Source organism: Polyodon spathula, chromosome 22 (genome assembly GCF_017654505.1).
Source record: "Polyodon spathula isolate WHYD16114869_AA chromosome 22, ASM1765450v1, whole genome shotgun sequence".
NCBI classification, from domain to species: domain Eukaryota; kingdom Metazoa; phylum Chordata; class Actinopteri; order Acipenseriformes; family Polyodontidae; genus Polyodon; species Polyodon spathula.
In genome coordinates, this window is record NC_054555.1 from 10802400 (window position 1) to 10821602 (window position 19203).

At 39.3% G+C, this 19203-nt stretch overlaps 1 protein-coding gene across 1 annotated transcript in view; it reads right to left on the reverse strand.

The window, feature by feature from the left end:
- LOC121297212 (bifunctional heparan sulfate N-deacetylase/N-sulfotransferase 1) overlaps nucleotides 1-19203 on the reverse strand; it is a 60891-nt gene that overhangs the window by 4109 nt on the left and 37579 nt on the right. The window contains exons 2-14 of the mRNA XM_041223357.1: nucleotides 14363-15214; nucleotides 12188-12670; nucleotides 11368-11455; nucleotides 10711-10865; nucleotides 10116-10301; nucleotides 8377-8505; nucleotides 7176-7358; nucleotides 4049-4145; nucleotides 2851-2974; nucleotides 1611-1785; nucleotides 768-938; nucleotides 357-466; nucleotides 35-137 (exon numbers count right to left, since the gene is read on the reverse strand). Coding sequence (XP_041079291.1) covers nucleotides 35-137; nucleotides 357-466; nucleotides 768-938; nucleotides 1611-1785; nucleotides 2851-2974; nucleotides 4049-4145; nucleotides 7176-7358; nucleotides 8377-8505; nucleotides 10116-10301; nucleotides 10711-10865; nucleotides 11368-11455; nucleotides 12188-12670; nucleotides 14363-14872 — 2514 coding nt within the window. The 5' untranslated portion in view covers nucleotides 14873-15214. The remainder of the gene's footprint in view (nucleotides 1-34; nucleotides 138-356; nucleotides 467-767; nucleotides 939-1610; nucleotides 1786-2850; nucleotides 2975-4048; nucleotides 4146-7175; nucleotides 7359-8376; nucleotides 8506-10115; nucleotides 10302-10710; nucleotides 10866-11367; nucleotides 11456-12187; nucleotides 12671-14362; nucleotides 15215-19203) is intronic.

Consider the following 19203-nt stretch of genomic DNA (forward strand, 5'->3'; position numbering starts at 1 on the left):
CTCTATAGAGAGAATAAAGAGCAAACCTACGTACATCAGAATCCATTTCAGGGTACTTCCTTCCTTTACTCTTCCCCAGACATTTGGTCTTCCCTCCTTCTACAAGCTGGCACCAGAATCCTTTCTTTGGATCAAACCTAGAATAAATAAATAGAGGGATAATTCTAAGACAGAACTGAAATACAATCCACACATGAAGATTTCTCAGTATTACAGCAAGTTTTAAAGTTACAAGGTAACCCTATTTTGGCAGCAGCAGGTTCTCTGGGTTCAAGTACTGAAATCGCCAGAACTTTGTGCCTCGAAGGCAAATATTTCCGCCTTTCCCCGGAGATTCTAGAACAACTGCTACTTACGCCAGGATTTTGTGGTAGTTTGTAACGTTTGTTAGAGCTAGAAACTTCTGTACTTTATCCATGACGAAAGCTGGTTCAGTTCGAAGAAGCTGCCCGTCAAGCACCAAGATCTAAAGTCAGAAGAGAATCAGAGCAGCACCGTTATGAAAAGAAAGAGGTCATCCACTTGAAAGGGGAAGGAAACGGCACAGTTAGAAGTAGAACCACAAAGCATTTTCTCAGTGTTAATGTAACAAAACCTAATAAGTGATTCCGTAATCACAGTGATCAACTTTACAGTAACTCACAGGAGGCAAACTTTACACTAAAGTAAATCCTTATCGTGGGTCTGCCCCTATGTTTTAATACAGCAAGTTATCTCATTTATATTTTAAGCACGCATTCACACACATGCGGAAGAGACCCACACACCTGGTTCGAATGGTAATATTTGAGCCAGCGTTCAATGTGGGTAGCATACCAGCCTGGTACCAAGCAGCGGTTCTGTAGGATACGGAGCTTGACTGGGGCATCGGGCCTGGCCGTGATCACCTCGTGAAAAGTATACTTCAGAGCCACAGGGTCATTGTGAGCACGCTGATGCTGCAAACAAAGCAAAGGTAAGAGTGAGTTTGTGCTGGGGCAGTGCTTTAGCATCAGCCAGGTTAGCAGTAATAGCTGGAGCACAGCCAGTGTAAAGCACTTATTTCAAATTTTGAGAGCAAAAGCAGTGGAAGTTTCTTTCTGGGTATTTCAACACTGACATGTGGGCTCTTGTATGGGTGTGCAGAAAGTACAGTTCTTAACTTTGATAACCCTTGTCAAAGGAACTGAAGGTAAAACCTAAAACAAAGCACTTTAAATTATGTACAAACTGCAACCCCACATTGTTGACCTCATAAAATTATGATCTAAATAGAAAACCGTGCATTGAAAATGAAACCACTTGTCTGTACCAACTATGCTAGTTTACCATTTTATGTCATTTCTTTTATGTAGGTATTTATGTGTTATAGACAAAACAAACACACACAGTACATTTCTATGCCAAACCATTTAAGCCACCTGTTTACAAGAAAAATGTATTTGCAATTGCATGTACTAACACTGACAGCTCTAGTATTAACATTGGTGCAAAGCCAATATGACTCAAGATGCACACTCAGTTAATTAAATCAATGGCTAGTTTAAATTGATAGCTCCCAGGTAGGCGGGCACTAGTTGCTATTAAAAACGTGTACTGCAAGGTTTCCTCTGGACAGCACATTTTCTTACCTGGTACCAGGAGTATGCCCGATCTGCTGGGTTGATGAGAATCGTGAGGATTTTGGCCTTGGGCAAGAGAGCAGCTGCCCGCTTCCCTGCTAGCTCTGAATCAAAGTAGTTGGCACTTTTTTCAAAGTAGAAATCCGAGCTAGCATTGGAAGGAGTGGGAAAGTACTCCATGTACCTGTGACAGAAGGAAAGGAATCTGGGACTACAAAATGCAATTCTGCTTTGTTCTTATTTCTGTATGAACCCTTTCAAACACTGCCGACTTGTTTACAAGCATAGGAAAGAGAACTCCAATCAGATAGCAAACAGTAACGTTGTGCATGCACTTACTGTATATACTGCACTACAGTGCCTATATTTAGATAGTCAACGTATTTTTGCTGTCTGAATGTACAATTACTATACCATTTTTAATGGCAATACATATTTCTCAGCATCAAAAGTCTTGATCATTAATACTAGACACCCATTCAGTGTAGCTTTAAGAACATTTAGTATCGATTTGTACATGACTGGGGGATATCTTTGGTCACTATAACAAAGAGATCTAGTACCATACTAGGTTAATGAAAGTTGGCATGCCTTCCTATTAATTAGTCTGTTATACCTGTATTTCATTGATCATTTCACCTGGAGGAGTGGCTTCAACAGCCTGTTCCCCAGTCAATAAATACCAGCTGCCTCCCCTGCTTACCAGCACGCTTTGAAGCCAAGCAATTGTAGCCAGACAAGGTGAAATGATAGAGGAAGTGGAAGTGTAACAGACTACCTGAAAGCAAGCCAAATAAGATTTCTTTAACCTAGTATGGCACTAGACCTCACTTTGTACACAGAAAATACATGTGTACTTTAACAGATGCTTCTTTCAAGACTGCACATGCGATACTGCATAATGAATGTAGGTGCATGACAGGCAGTTATTTCACTGCTATAACCCCTTTAAACAGGTTTCAATTAGGGTGACTGAGGGGTCTTGAAAATACAATTTAGTAAGAGTTCTAGAATGCTAAGAGTCACAAGAAAGAGTTTTGAACAGCCATGCCAAGTTTTTAAGAGGAATAAATCCAGGCTACAATCATGCTGCTTTGGCTGTCAAGATCCCGTGCTGTATAAATTAATACACTTAGCACTACCTCAGCCAGGGTCAAAACCAAAGACGGTACTTTAATATTCCAGCTAAGCTTAGTGTGACAACAAGGACTTAGTCTGAAACTTGACTTTTGCATTACGAAGGTCGTACCAGTCAATCCCCTTGTGATAGTTGTGCCCATTGAAGAACTGGATCTCTTCAAAGGTTTCCTTGCTTGGGTAATTACTGGTTAGGTCTGGGTGCATTCCCAAGAAGAGATATAGTGCTGTTGTACCTTTAAAAAAATGTAAAATATACAACCTTAATGAGGTCAAATATACCATGAAGAGCACTTCTTTCCAACAGAAAATATTTGTCAATATCAAATTTCTAAAGTATTCACAACATACTGTACAATAGCGATGTGGTGCATATATCATTCTTCTATATGTTAATTCTGAAGGGGTAACATCTCACACAAATCAAGCTTGATTTACGATACTGTTGTCAAAATGCTGATCTTGACAAAGCTTTGTTGTGAAATGTCAGTTTGAACACATCCACTGTGTTTTATTTCACAGATTTTGCACTGCCCAGGAGTGGTTTGTGGAATTCTACCCCTGGATGGCAGACTGCCATTTGCACATCTGCTCAATGATATTAGAGCTCATGACTTCACTCAGTGACTGAAGATGTTGCTTGAATTATCTTCACAAGACCACTTCTGGAACTCTGAATTAAAAAAGACTGTGGCAAGAATAAAGAGATGCATGAGGGTAAGTAACTGAGGGTAAGACACAGCTTCAGCAGCTTCCTGCTTATTAAACATCACATCAATGTGCTGCATTTTGACTATTTGCTTCTAGAAGCCTTTTGAGAACCTTGGATTTGTTGGCAGGGCTTGAAAAAAATCGCACTAGCCCTGCACTCAGTCCTGGTTTTCAGAACTTCCCTTTTTATGATATTTCACTGAAATTGCTAAATCTGCTTTGAACTTAAATCGCACTCATTACAGAATGAATAATTCACATCCACATCTGTAGGTTTACTGGGAGTTGTTCATGCAACTACAATGCAATAACTTTTTTTTTTTAAATGTATTTATAATTTTTTTACATCACATTCCTGATTATTTAAATAATACACTTAATTGAGGGTAGTTATGAAAGCCAGAAATGAGTGCAGGGCGTAGTATGAGTTTTAAGCCCCCTGTTGACCATCACTTGTACACTCCACCTGCCATACTTTAGTGTTCTTGGGAAAATGTATTTTTTCACAACAGTGTTTGAGTGAGTGCTTGAGCACTTTTAAAAAGTTAATGTCCAATCCCCCTCCAGGGGGTCCTAGTTGTCCATGTCCAGTGCTGTACCTGTTTTCTGTGGGCCAATGATGAGCAGCTTGGGAAACCTGTCACAAGTCTTCTCTTTCGACCAGATATCTTTGTGCCTTTTGTCTTCGCATGGATCCTGAAAAGGGAATAGCGGAAAAAATGCCACAAAACTAATGTTAACACAGTAGCATCCTCAGTGTTTTTGCCAGAAATTGTTATTCAGCCATTACCCTAATAGATGCATTCACTTTATCTTGCAACATGGTATAGCTTGCATAGCTGAATAATTGTGTATAAACTGCATTTCAGCTAAATCCATCATCCAGCTATCCAGAGTAAACACTACTGAAGTGCAAATAAATGGGACTGGTGCACAAGAAAATTATTCAGGTAGACAAGTTATTCAGCCTGCAGCCAAGTGTAGTGTACATCAATACACTTACAGCAAACGCTACCTGTTTCAATCCACAGTTCCTCCGATGGGACAAACTGGAAGCTGGAGTCCTGCCGTGAGGACCAGGCTTACAGTATGTTCTAGTTCCCAGTCTGTTTCCCTGAGGGAGGCAACATGAGAGCAGACTGCACCACTTCCCTTCACCAGACAGAGGGCGGAAACTGACAACAGGCTTTACAACGACCAACACTGCAGGGCCAGGGAAAAGGCTCTGCAGTCGTTTATACTGGAGGGCACAAAGCCTGATCATATGCAGGCTCCACAGAAACTCATGTATATTGTATTAGTTTATTAAAAAAAGCATCATTACCAAACATAAATTTACCAGGGGGTGGGCGAGTACAGGCATGAGACCACAGTATAAAAGTAGGACTAGTTCAAGAGGTTGGAAGAGCTACAGACTTCATAGCACTCCCTGATGAGAGAAGCACGACAGGACCTGCTGCCAGCTCCAATGCGTTCCAAATGGGAGTGGGTGCTTTGGAATAGCCACTTATTGAACCATGACAGGAATCTATACCAGACAAGAACTTCCCCGTCACTCTTCCTCCTGACACCCAAGCCATGCTCAAGTTGTTCCGTTGGCAGAGAAAAAACACATTTAAAAAAAAATCCTGATTTATTTATCTCTCACTCAACTGGAGTGTAACCAGCCATTTACCAGAAACAAAACTATTGACCAGTAGATTAGGAAAAAAACTGCTAGAAGTGGTGTCTTGCTGCATTGGTGAGACGCACATGCAATGTGCAGGTGTTTAGAAAGACCATTTAAATGACATCTTCCCTTATTTACCATAGTTAATTTAGAAACTAAAAATACAAGGAGAAGTTGGAAGCATATTACAAGAACAGCTGGTTTGTTTTAGGAGTAAAATACCAGCCAACACTGGCAATTAAAATATTCTTTATCTAGCAAAACGTGCATTTTTCAAAACAACTACCAGTCCTATCAGATAACGAGTACCACTGTGCTCTCAGCAGATGGGAGTATGAAAAATAAAACTCACAGGAAGGTCAGGAGAATAACATAATGTATTCTGTGTGTGTGTTGTGAGGGACACAACAATGTCAGAGAGAAACCACTTAGGCATTTTGCCTGGACAGCCAGGCAAGAGGACAATAGTTGTGCATTTTGAGGTAACACTTCATACAAGGTCTATTTTAATTCACTGGCATATGGGGATTTGTACAAAGACAAAACAATGAATGTGCAGTGGCCAAACTCGAGTCAAAAGGACCAATCCCATTTACTAAAAAACCTTTTAAGAAAAGCTAATTGTGGAGTGTCATTCTGTATTGCATTTTCAAAAGTAAACCATTAACTAAAAATGTAATCGTCTCTACCGTTCAGTCTATATACAAAAGCAGGCTCCTGCTCTCAACTCTTTACAGTTACAATTTGAATGTTTGTATTCATTACTTACTAGACAGATTATCATTGTTACTGGAACAGCAGGGAATTGTACCAATTAAAACTAAAATGTATAAAACTATTGTGTATTATGACACATTGAACTGAACTAGCAAGCCAGGAATTGAAAAGGGTGAAGTCTTGTGGTTCAGTAAAGCAGTTCTGTATGAGGTATTGAGCAGTGTGGAATTGAGATGCAGTTTACAGTATGGTTGATTCTACCTTAGTTCAAAAACTGAATGTTGCTTACAATAAAGCTGCAGATCTGTATTAAAATTGCATTGCTGAGTTACCCCATTGTAGTCTATGCAGCAACTGGAGCGTTTACCACTGAATGCAACCATGTTCTAACACTGCTTGATACAGCAATGTGTATTAAAAGTCATCCTGCTGGGCTCAAGCATGCATATTAAACAAGACCAGGTGAAAACAGCAGCAGTTGTTTCACATATAAAACAATACCACTAGAGAGAAGGCGGTCTCATACTGTGTTCCGATCTGATGGAACAGACTGCCAGTGGCCAGAGCGATTAAGAAGTTCTAACACGGCATTGTATCAACACTTAACTGAACCATGTGCAAATGTTACAGATGATCTTATCTGTTTGGGATTTGTTGTTTGCTGTAAAGCGTTTGATAACACCTATGGATGGAGTCATGATCCCGGGACCACCTACAGTAGTGCAATGAATTGCTAAACCAACAAAACTAAGCAGTGATTAGTGTAAGGAACCTTACACTAACCTTTAAACAATTAAAGCTATCTATCTATCTATCTATATATATATATATATATATATATATAGATAGCATCTGTTTATTTATCAGACACCTTTATCCTAGGTGACTTAGAGACAAGGGTGCATCAGCTGCACAGTCACTTACAACAACACCTCACCCTAATTCTGTGTGTGCGTGTCTGTTATCAAGTGTCAAAAATTGGTATACAATCAAATCTTAATTTGTTGCGTTTGAAAATCTTGTTGTATGCCTTCTAACTACAGGAAAATCTGCATAGATAAATAAGTTAGCTTTTTTTTTAAATATCTAGAGAGAGAGAGAGAGAGAGAGAGAGAGAGGGAGAGAGAGAGAGAGAGAATCAAATCTTATTTTTACCAAGCTTAGTTTGAAACTGCTATCTTGGCTCTGTCATCTTGGAACTGAAGATGCATTTCAATTGCTCTTTATTGCAAGGGCTAATAGTGGTTCTTCTTAAAAGCCTGACTGAACCACACTGGATACAAATAACTGAAAGCAATTTAAATAAAAATGTCAGGGTGACTCATACTAGCTGCCTTTACCTGCCAGAGCGGATCCCTCTCCTCTGGAAAGATCTGGAAGTATCTCTGTGCCAGCGGGATGGGTGGCAGAGTCTGCAGCTTCAAGTTGGTCCACGATTGGATGAACTTGATGAGATTCTTGAAGGTGTACAGTCCAAGCCGGTCATTGCCATAGTTTGACAGGTGGGTCATGAAAATACTGATCTTAAAAATAAGCAAACAAACACAATGATCATGCATCTCTTTAATTAACAGAGAGCAGGTGTTTTTAAAAGTAGAACAGATGTGACCGTCAGAAATAGAACAATGTCACAGTGTCTATTTAGTTAACAGTGAGAAAGCTACTTAGCTGTATTAATACAGTGGGGCTATTTTTTTTAGTGTCTGCTATGTAGCCTATCAGAAAGCAAATTACAATATCTGTGTAGGGCTATACAACAAACATTGCGTTGCCTATGCATCTAGCAGCACAATGTATCTGTAACAAAGAAGGAAGAACACTGCTGACCCAATAGTTGCCGGTGAAATCACTGGTCTGTGTCTATATACATATGAGTGAATGAATTGCAAAGCGTTTACATGGTTAATTGTGTCTATACTCCTAACAGAAAAGTGACTAAACTGTACACAGTGTAGAAAGGGATCAGTATCCATAAGTAACAGTGAAAGAGTGGCAGTGGCTCACACGCACATTTTCAAACAGCATCACTTTTGCATTAACACCCCCTTAGCAAGTACAGGGGCCTCAGTCACTTGATTCATTCTTACTACCACTGACAAGATCAAATCAAAAGAGGTAACACGCAAGAGTTCTGCAAGGTACTTAGACGGTCACTTGAAAAGTTTTATTTTCCAATTAACACACACAGAGAATGTCTGTTAACTATATATTACGTGTTAAATACAAGGTGTACAGTATATTTGGCTTGTAGTATTCTTAATATATAATACTACAGAGTTTTTGTTAGGGTAACAGAACAAGATGTGCACGACATAAGCATATTCTACTCAATAATGCTTATTATACATAACATGCATGTTATATTCAAAACATTACTGCAATAATTCCTAATGAATTCCAGTATATTGTCCCAAAATAGGAAAATATTCAAAAATAATGCCTCTCTTGCAGTATGACAGCTCTTGTATTCCAGTGCTGGTAGTTATCAGCACATACCCACACAGTCCCTGTGCCCCCCTCCAGGACCCCAATGTTACTCACTGGGTTGAGCAGGACAGTGAGGAAGAGTTCCCCTCCGTTGATGATTTTATCAAGCTCCTTGGGACTGCCCGGGTACTCGCTGTAGAAGATGGTGTGTGTGAACAAGCCACAGGTCTGCCGTGGGAGAACCTGGAGGGGGAGAATGATTAGAGACAGACTCCAAAAAAATTTTGAATGGAGGAACGCTATAATAACATGTGTCACTAGACCCTGTTCCTTGTACCAAGCTCAGAATAAAAAGATCTGCCCGGTATATGAAAATGTTTATTTTTTTGGTCTAATTGAGTAGATCTGGAAGTGACTCATTGTAACTATTGACCTTCAAAAAGCAACAGTAACCTTTGAGGCATTGCACTAAATGAAGCACCAGCCAGAATGCCCGTTGACTTTTTTACTTCAAGGTCATACAGGTGCATTCTAAATCATGGTCCTAATGACTTGACTCATTACATTTGTATGCCAACACAGTTGCCTTGAGCACCGGATGCAGTATTAATTCCATAAATGCAGGAGACACAAATTAGAGCAGGTTAATGTAGATCACAAAGTAAGAGTTTACATAGGATATGTGGTTTTCATTTACCATTTTCAGGAAAAGCAACTATGAGATTCTATGCTTCTTTTCCATAAAGGTCCTTGGGAAACAACAGGCTATTGTACATGTTTTAGCAGCACCTCACACATTAAGCTATCAACATTAGTCATATAATCCAATGACAGCAACAGTGTTACAGCAATATGAACAACTACCAAGGTGCTAACAGATCTCAATTAAACTTAATGTGAAAATGATCAATGTAGCAGCTGTCTGCAATCCAGAGAAGGTTGTGACACAGTGAATACCTTACTATAGTGGCTTTTGTTTTCTATTATTGTGGACGTCAGAAGTCAATTATTTTACGAGATCAGGGATGTCAGAAACACATTATGGAGGATGTTGGTTTCAATAGAAAAACCGTGGCAAGAAGAAGACTTAAGTAGACAGTTTTTTTTAATCCAAACTTTTTATTTTGTAAGGCAACACTCGCGTCTTCAGATCTGTCTTTAACTCAGTCTCAGGGCCTCCCTCCATCTGACCGCTAACGAAACGCACGCACGCACGCGTGAAGTCATAGCTCGTGAAATAAATCCAATATTTTCAGTTGGGCCATGGCATATTCCCATGAAGATAACATTATCTGTTACATTATTGCAAACCAGTTGATCATATTGGTTAGGAACTTTGGGTTCCTAACCATATTCATGAGATTGTGTGAGGGATTCCCACCCATTAAACTAGGTAATACTGAGGATCCTTATAAAAACTAGGTCAACTGCTGGTGTGTGTCCTTGGTAATATTAGTCAACTGAAATAAAACACGATCAAGGCTAAATGTGTATTACTTCAGCAAGTAGGTTCGGGTGCCAAATTCTATGACTGAAGATTTTTTTTTTCTCAAAATAGTTTGCAAACTTGTGGTGATCAAATTCATAAGAATAAAATAAATAATATATATGATATTTAATTATGATACGAGGGATGGCTAACTCCATGTGGATATCATATTTCCCCACCCAGTAATTTGGAGTGGGCAGGTGGTGCTGTATGTAGGTTAATCCAACACTGAGACTAGAGTTACCAGTCCACATTGCTCCTGCAGGCAAGCTGATGAAAGCTGCCAGCTGTATAAACCAGCTGAGACTCGGCACGTCTAATGTGAAAAAAGAGGATAGAAATGGAGAGAGGGGTGCACCCTTACACTGATCCCGGAGTGTATGAAGCCCCTTCGATAGCGGGCAGGCTTCAGGTTAGGGTACTCCTCTGTGCTGGTCACCTTGATGCCCCACACATTCTTCCAGGCTTCGTACAGCTGAACATGCACAGGGTATACTCCAGAGTGGTGGGGTGCAACTGCATAGCCCATGTTGGTAGGAATGCCATGTTCCTATAAAACACAATGTAGTGTCACAACAAAAACTCTACTTTTCTTAAAAGGAGGATATCATTATGTTTTATAAATCACATGGTACTGCATATGTCTGAAAGCAACACCCGTATTCCCCCTGCCAAGCAAACTGCATGTATGATAAAATATAATTGATTCAGAAGACATAGGGAGTCTGTTCAATTGATCTTAATGCCAACGGATCTGTACACTGCCACTTTTGAACATTATTAAAATTCACCCAAGGACATGAAAATCTAACAGTGTATATATATTAGAACCAAGTCTTCTTAGTACTGCTGCATACAGTAGGTTGTAATTAAGGTGATTAAAGGTACAGAAAACTAACCAAAAATGAAAGCGTTTATCAGCTTAGCACAAGGTTACTACTATATACTATAACCCTTACAGCTGCAAATTTTCTGTTGAGCATCATCTGTTCTGCCAGTACAGTTTGGTTGTGGAATAGATGTGGCTGCATGTGGCTCCACATGTGGGGGAACCACCAGAACTCCTTGACGTATGACAGCAACAGGTCATCCCCCTGGTCCTCCTCATCTGTACCTTTAAATACATCAGAGAACAAAACATGGTCCTCCCAGCTTCTCTCATTCCACTTGGCACAATCCAATGACTTCTAATCCTTCCATCAATTCTGCTTCATTCATTAAATCAATAAGGGTGTAACGATGCATTGTGTACTGACAAATCTCTTCTTATGGCGCACAATATCAGGAAGGAGCATTCAGTAAATACTACATATTGTTAAAATATAGTTCATTGGAGGTTTTGCCAAAAACCATACATAATTTCCATCATGTGTTTACCTTCTACATAGGAACATTTGAGATATACAAAATGACAGGCAAGATTGACTTGAATAATTCTCAGCTCTATGTACTTCTAATGATCCCTGTATCTTATTATACACCTTATCGTATCTTGACCTACATATTGTGATACACACAGTGTTGTGAATTTCGATTATTAAATACAGTTTGTATAGACTTCATTAGACATTATCCTTTAGGTAATTTGTTCTATTTTAAATTGAATTTAAAATTACCTGTGTGAAAGAATTTCCCTGAGAATCCCAGATTGAAAGTGAAATTGGGAACATGGGCTCGAAGATCATTCTGGGTCTCCAGCAGAGCCTAGAGACATGCACACCAGGTGTTAATCACTCTAGACACTACTGCTGCAGATTCACTGCTCAACATGACACTTCAACATTTTTACTCTTGTCTAACCACATTAAAGGAACCGAATTGTGTTTAAAACATCTGTACAATTCGCCGTATTTTGTTTTTATTGTTAAGAGTCAGCTGCACATTTAAATGCAATTTTTTTTTTGATAAAAACATGATTTAATAAAACCGTAAGGGACACAGAAAATTTTGAAGTCGTATAAAAGTATGACGTTCTGGAGGTAGTCTATTTGCATGCGTTTTGCAGTTTTTCTTTCATGCTAAAAATCTTATGTAGGGCTGCATTCACAAAGCTTTAATTCAGGACTCTTTCAACACAAGTAGAAGCTTTGTAAAAAGTCAACCCTGTGATTACTCATGAAATATTTTCACGCCAGTTTTCACAAAACCTGATTAATACTAATCTTGCAGTACTTTAGTCAAGCAGCCTGGAGTTATTCTGTCTAATCCTCTTTAGAGGTATGCAGTGTTGAAAGGAGTTGAAGGAGGCAAAAGAAGCTAACAGCAATCTACAACCTTTTCATGAATATCAAACTGTTTTTTATTCAATATACTTATTAAATAACTCATCAGGTTTTGAGAACAGGGCCCACAGTTACTAAAAATCAGTCTTTCAATAACATGAACTTAGTTTTACGAACAGCACACAATTTAGCACTGAACTGAAAAGCCCATGACCTTGACGTCTTCGACCTTCATGCGCGTGCCCTCCTTGCCTACGAAGATGTCATCAACGTCGACGAGGATGTAGCGGTCAAGGGACAGAGATAGCCTCTTTCCCGTCAGGAAGGACACGGCGTCCACGAAGATCAGCTTGTGCAGCCAGAAGTTGAGGTTGTTCCCGAACAGGACGCGCTGGATGCCGTCGTGGAGGCCCAGGTCCTGCACAACGGAGGTGTGCAGCGCGGCGCTCACACCCAGCTGGGGGATGCTCTCCGCAGACTTGGTTTTGGCCAGCAGTACTGGCTCGTAGGTGGAGTGGTTGGACTGAAAGACGGTCCAGTCGTCACCTGGAAGTATCCCTCGCTCCACCTCGTTGGCCTTAGTGATGTACAGCAGAGGGGACTTGGGGTTCACGCTGCAGTCCTTCAGCCCCAGGTTCGAGTGCAGAAACAGTGGGAAACCTTTCAGCTGGGCACTCAGCAAACTGTTCTCGTTTGCCTGAAATTAAAAAATAATAAAAACCATGCAACAGTCTAGAATTAAACTTTTACATGCATTCGTTCTTGAACAGTTTCTCTCTCTCTCAACGACTCTTGAAAACAGAAAGTAGACTTTGCATATTCAAATATAAAAAAAAGAGTGCTGGAAAACACACATTACTTTTTTTTATTAATATTATTTCTTTCTTTTTATAGTAGATCATTCAAGTCCAGCAGCCATATTTCTACCAGATGGGCACATCATAAAGCTTAACCTAAAACTATATGTACTTAAAAAATAAATAAATAAATAACTGGGGAAAGCAGGAAACATACACACACACACACTGCAGCTGGGTGGACAGTAGGGATGGGTCAGTGTAGTCGAATAAAAACTGAGAAATAGCATGGAAGTAGTTTTTTTTTTTTTTTTAACACTGTGGATGGAGTTGGATGGAGTAACATCAACATTTGCACTGACCATTAAAAGTACAACCAGGTATGTTCCTTGTTAGAATTATTTACATGTTACTGTATGAGCAAAGTAACTTGAACACAGAAATCTCGTTTTGGACACTGCGTGAACCCGGCCGACTCCTCTTAAGCGGCTCACACTTTTTATGCTGTCTGCTGTAGTACACAAGTTTTTGCCTTGTATTCTTTATTTCGATTATTCGAATACACAAAAATGTTGGCCCCCGTGTATTTGAATAGGAAACTATTTGAAATTCCCATCCTGAGTGGATAGCCATTTGGTAGTGGAATCAGATGGTATTCGTACAGTAAAGACACAATGAGCTATGCAAACAGGACACTTCCATTGAATATGAACTTTGTGGAATTAAATGTAATTGCATTTCTAGCAAACTATTCTTTACTGAGCAACCTTCAACACACTGAATACAGTATTTGAACTTTTACCAAATTACTGTATTCTGATATTGAGTTTCAAGAATCCGTATTTTTTTCATCTCTTTTAAAAATACACAAGGAGGTTATATCATTTGAAGTATCAATGTTCTGTTTTTAAATGTGTGTAGACAAAAAGGGAGCCAACCTACCTATTATTCTTGCAGCACATAATGTTAATCATTTCAACAAATGCCTTCCACATAATCCCAATGAGTATCTACTTGACTTTAGTCTTGTAGTTTCAACTCCACTCTATCAAGATCCACTTCAAAATGAAAAGTGAAGGGGGGCTTTAAGTGGCCAGAAAGGGAGCGCTTACAAGCAGCACAGAAAGTGGGAAAGAAGGGAAATGGCTGCATTTAAAACGTTAAAAACACAGTGGTTCTCAGGCATTCGAAAACAGATTAAAAAGCATGGCACTTTCAACAGCCTCACTAGCTAGTATGTTAATTACTGATTTACTTGTAATTTCAGTACAGATCCTACTGTAGAAGGATATAGAGATGTCATAAATGTTCATGGAGTTCTGGTGTTATACTAAAGCAAATAACCAACAAGCCCCTAAGAGTGCAAGTGAAATTACTACAGCACTCCATGAACGGTCAAAAAGCACGTACAGTCACCTATAGTTATAACCTAAAGTAAATAAATGAATTTGGAGATCAAGCTCTGTAGCTGCTAAGCAACAATGTGTAATTTGCAACCCTGCCATTCCATCGTTGGATTTCAATGAACAAGATTCATTCAACAGAATTGAATACGGACATGCTACTAAATGCTACCTGATGCTATACGATACCTTAAAGAAGCCAATGATTCCAACACCATACTCCACACAGTACTTGTCCAGTAGTTCTCGGTTCCAGGCGTCCAGGTTCACATACTTGAGGATGTTTTCGTATATGATGAGGGCAAATCTGCCTCTGTCTGTGTCTGTGAGGGTAGGCATGTCGCCCTTTCCAGGCGCAATCTCTGTCTGGTATTTAAACCTGCTGGATTCGAGGATAGCCACAATCTCTTGGCCCAGCTGGGAGTACAGACTCTCCACAAACACCAACACCACAGGATCTGTCCGAGAGGAGTCCACTTGCTTGAGGGTCTTGAGGGGGAGCAAGCGTGATGGGGTCACCTTGGGGTCATCACAATCCGGGGCCAGCACGTCTCCGGCTGGCTCCAACTCCCGCTTCACGCCGTACAGGAAGTAGGCTGAGATGAAGACGCTAACCATGCAAAAGGCGAAGAGCAGCAGCAGACTCATCTGGAGCGTCGGCTGTCGAAAAGCCCGCCGCGCTCTCCCGCACAAATGCATTTTTTTTCTTTTCCTTTGAGGAAGTTTTGTCTTTTAAAAAATAAACTCAATAAAAACAACTGTTAAAAATTGGAAAATTCAGCACAACGGGCCTTTTCATGTCACCATTGCAGACAGGTTGTGGGTTTTGCATCGGAGCACCCAATCATCCACTTGAGCGGTTTTCGTTTTGTATTTCCCCCCCTAAGTTCTGGATTTCCTTGCAGATTTTGTAGAAGAGTTTGTTGGGTGGTTATCTTCTTGTAGCTGCTGAAACAAGATGCAGACTTCAGGAGGAGACACAAACTTGGTGCTATCACTGCAGGTCATGCCTAGTCATTTCCCTCCAAACTTCTCAGTGATCTAAAACAAAAGAAGAAATAAATATTGTTGAGATCTTTTATCAGATTGTTTCATTTAAGATTTACATTTTTTTTAAACTCTCCTTGCTCTACCTAGAGCTTTGGTTTTGAAAGAAAGTCAAGAGTTATTAATAAGATGTACAGTACTGCATTTGCAGACAGACTTAAGGCTGAATTATACGCTGATGTGTGGAAATTTTAGCAGAGAATTTGTTTATCAAATACAGTAGAGTTTGAGGAAATGGAAAGAATTTTCAGCACACACATTAGTGATGCTTTGTTTGGAGGAACACACCTCTATTTCATTAACTGTTTTAAGTTTGGTTGCATAGCGCATAATAATTTTTCACATGTTAGATGCAGTATGGCCAGCTTTGACCTTCAGTCCATATCACAAATGCACCACATAAAAACATTACACTCTGGATGGCAGGCCGGGTAGAACTTCATCTTAGGACTGAAGCGTTCACGATGCCCCACTAAATGCTCTATACAGATATTTGTATTTCCTCAACAGATATTTTTTTATACAATTAAATACTTGAAATAGTCTGAAATACATGTCTGCGTTTAACTATTCAAACCCAGCTACCCATCTACGGTGCTACCTACCAGGACAAACACTTTTTATTAGCTTAACTTCTTGACAATAAGAACAATTTCAAACTCATGGTCTTCAATTATTTCAACCGGAATGGTAAAGTAGCCCAATTAATACCAAATCTCCTCCAGATTCCAGACCTCTAGAATAGTGTACTCTACTCAAGGCCTCGACACACTTGAAAATCAAAGCATGAGATGCGTTAGAATGCATACTGCACTATGACTTTAGTGTTGCGCTACCCCTTACTGTGAGAACTAAATTATGCAAAACCAACCTTCTTGTGTGGGAGTGGCAAGCTGCAGCTAGTATCACATAGTGACTTCATCAAGGGTTATCACAATATGTACAAAACAGCCACTGGGTCAGGGTTTGTTAGATTAGTACAATGTTAAAGTTAGATGTCGAGAGAAGATAATTTGTTTTAAATATAACTGAATTACTTCAACAGAAGAATAAAATAAATGAAACAGAATCCTCCTGAATTCTTCTCTGTTGAGTTTGTTACAGTCAATAAGGAGGTATCTAATACCCCACAAGGAATTGGTGGGGTAAAGAGAAAGCGGAAAAAGTGATCAAGTGAAACAAAGCCAGAGGAAACTCTACAGGAGCTGTCAGGATAAAATATAGAATCTTGGCCTCAACTAACATCCCTGTCTTGTTGGCCCTTTTGTAATAAGCGCCCACAAAAAATAAGAAAGATGTTGTCACACTGTAATTATTGCTTTAATAGCCCTTTGGTTTTCTTAGCAATACTCTTTGTGAAGTAGAGCAGCCTACAGTGCATTACTGAACATCTTCAGGTTATCTTAGAAAAGGATAGAAAATAGAACCCCCTATTTTAGAGAAATCCCATCTTAAATTAAGTTTGTACTGTATGCAGCTCATGCAATTTAAATGATGCTTTGCCTCAACAGGCGGAACGTCATTAGAGTGGTATGGCTGCAGGCACTTGTACATACTGTACACACATGTTTTAGGATGTATGTCTGTTTATTGCAATGGTACAGGTGATATATTTTGCTTTGTTTCATGAGTCATTCCACTTAATGCAGCATTACCAAACTCAAATCAACGACTCAAAGTATTTGGTCCCATATTAACGCATTTCAGAAGCTGCACTGAGTCACAGGTTACTGCAATACGAAGAGCACCTTTACTTTAGCTATTACCCGTAACACTAAAGCTATGAATTCTGCATCACAAACGGTTTAAAATATGTTGGAAGAAACAATTCCTACTGCTCTGCTTAATAAAGACCATCTTTTGCAGCCCCAATTCAAATCTGACAGTTCTGAAACAAACTATTGTACATTTAACAATGGTGTTCTATAGAGTCAAGCCATGCTGAACAAACAGTTTACAGTAAAGGCAAGCCAAATAACTACATACAGGGTTGCATACTGGGAAGATTAATTGTTCAGTAGCATTTTTTTGCAAAGGGGGATACATTCTTTTCTTCTATAAATAAACTTGGAAACAGTAAAATTCGTATCGAGCTGCAATTTACTCTGCCAACACATCGACAGTAATAAATGATGTCCCTCCATATCCAAGGCAATACCATAGCAACAACACATTCTCCATGGCAACGTCACAGTAGCAATTCTTTCCATGGCAACACCACTTGTTCAGATGCAGGACCATACTAGAGTTAGACTGGATTAAATCAGAAAAAAAATAAAAAAATAAATAAACTTTTTTTTTTTTTTTTTTTTAAATGAAGTCCAGTACTGATTTTCATATTGAAAGGGTATACGAAATTGGAATAAACACATTTCAGGATGTTGATCTTAATCAAGTTAATAGAAAATATCAAATCACTTTTCTGTTTGTGTGCACACTGGAAAACGAAACATACAGCAGGTACACCTATGTACTGTAAACTTAAACACATGCACAGTCCATTAAATACTACTGAACTCTGAGTTCAGTTAAAGAAAGAGTTTACATGTAAACTCCAAGCGGATTGCTTTGCAACTCTTACAATCTGGGAAGGTCATGGAACTGTAATGCTAAATCCATAATCCTGTTTATCTGGACCAGTGCAAATGCACAAATAGTCAAAGACAAGCTTTTAAAACGGGCTGCTCATTAAACTCATGACCCGGACTGACTACACTAGCATTGATGTTTTAAAGGCAAAGCTTGGCATTCAATAGATAAATAATTTAATGCTTATTGTCTTCAGGACTACTGGCCAGAGTGCTACAGAAAGGAACTCATCTTATATAAATTCATAGCACCATTGACGGAAACATCATTCTTTTTCCATACCATCACATTTTTGTGTTTTAATTTTGAAAAATGTGATTTTTCCAGCTGTCTTCTATCCAGAATTAGCAGTTTCAAATAAAAATGGTTCAGTCCCGCCCCCCAACATATTTCAGATACACAAGAAAAGCAGTCTTCATACAGTAAGCAAGGTTTACACTGTATAAAATCACTGGTAAACAGCGATGCAGCTGACACACAGGCAGGCCCCTGCCTGCTATATGGCTAGCCAGGCAGGGATTTAGGCATAATACTATGCAGTTTGGGGATGGTTACAAGCTAATGACAGGCAAGCATTCACAACGGCCATTGTCTAATATTAAAGCCACCTTTTTTAAAAGTACCAATCTGCCCCACTTGGAGAAACTGCAAGGCCTCCCCGCCCCATGCTATGTGTAAGTGGATTATCAGTGTTTCAGCTGAGGAGGCAACTGTCTGTCTATTGCAGGGGAGGGGTCGGGAACACTGGGTAAGCGTCTGATGTGTTTGAGATAAGAGACTGGCAGTGCCTCCTGGGGGCATGTACCCCCAGGCTCCTCATAGCTAAACACAAGACAATAACGGGCTGGAGCAGTACCAAGGGCCAAGGCTAACAATAGTACTATTTAAAACACTGACTGTATTGGCCTGCTGTGACAGATTGTTAGGATGGCAAAATACAAAACATGCTTTAGGCCTATAACTAGGTAAATATTAACACAAGGTTTACAGTAGCAGCCGTTACGCAACTGTGGTGCCACATTTTGTTTAGAACTTGGTCACTGCAATGCCACAGGGATAACAGTCTAGAGTAAAATATGGTAACGGAATTGAAAAAAAAATGCTAATAACAGTTAAAGTCATGAAATACACCAATAAATTGCGTACAATTATAATATTATAGTAAATGTAATCTTACGACTTGACACTACACTACGTTCTCTAAAATTATTACATTTGTTAATATTGCTGATACTATTTATTTGTTATTTATTATTATGCAAACTTCACAGCAAATCAGACTCACATTAATAAATTAAAAATAAAACAATACACAGTGATCTCTTACTGTTTCAGTACTATGTTAAAAAAAAAAAAATACTTCATATTTTATAGGATGCAAATTAAGAAGCCAA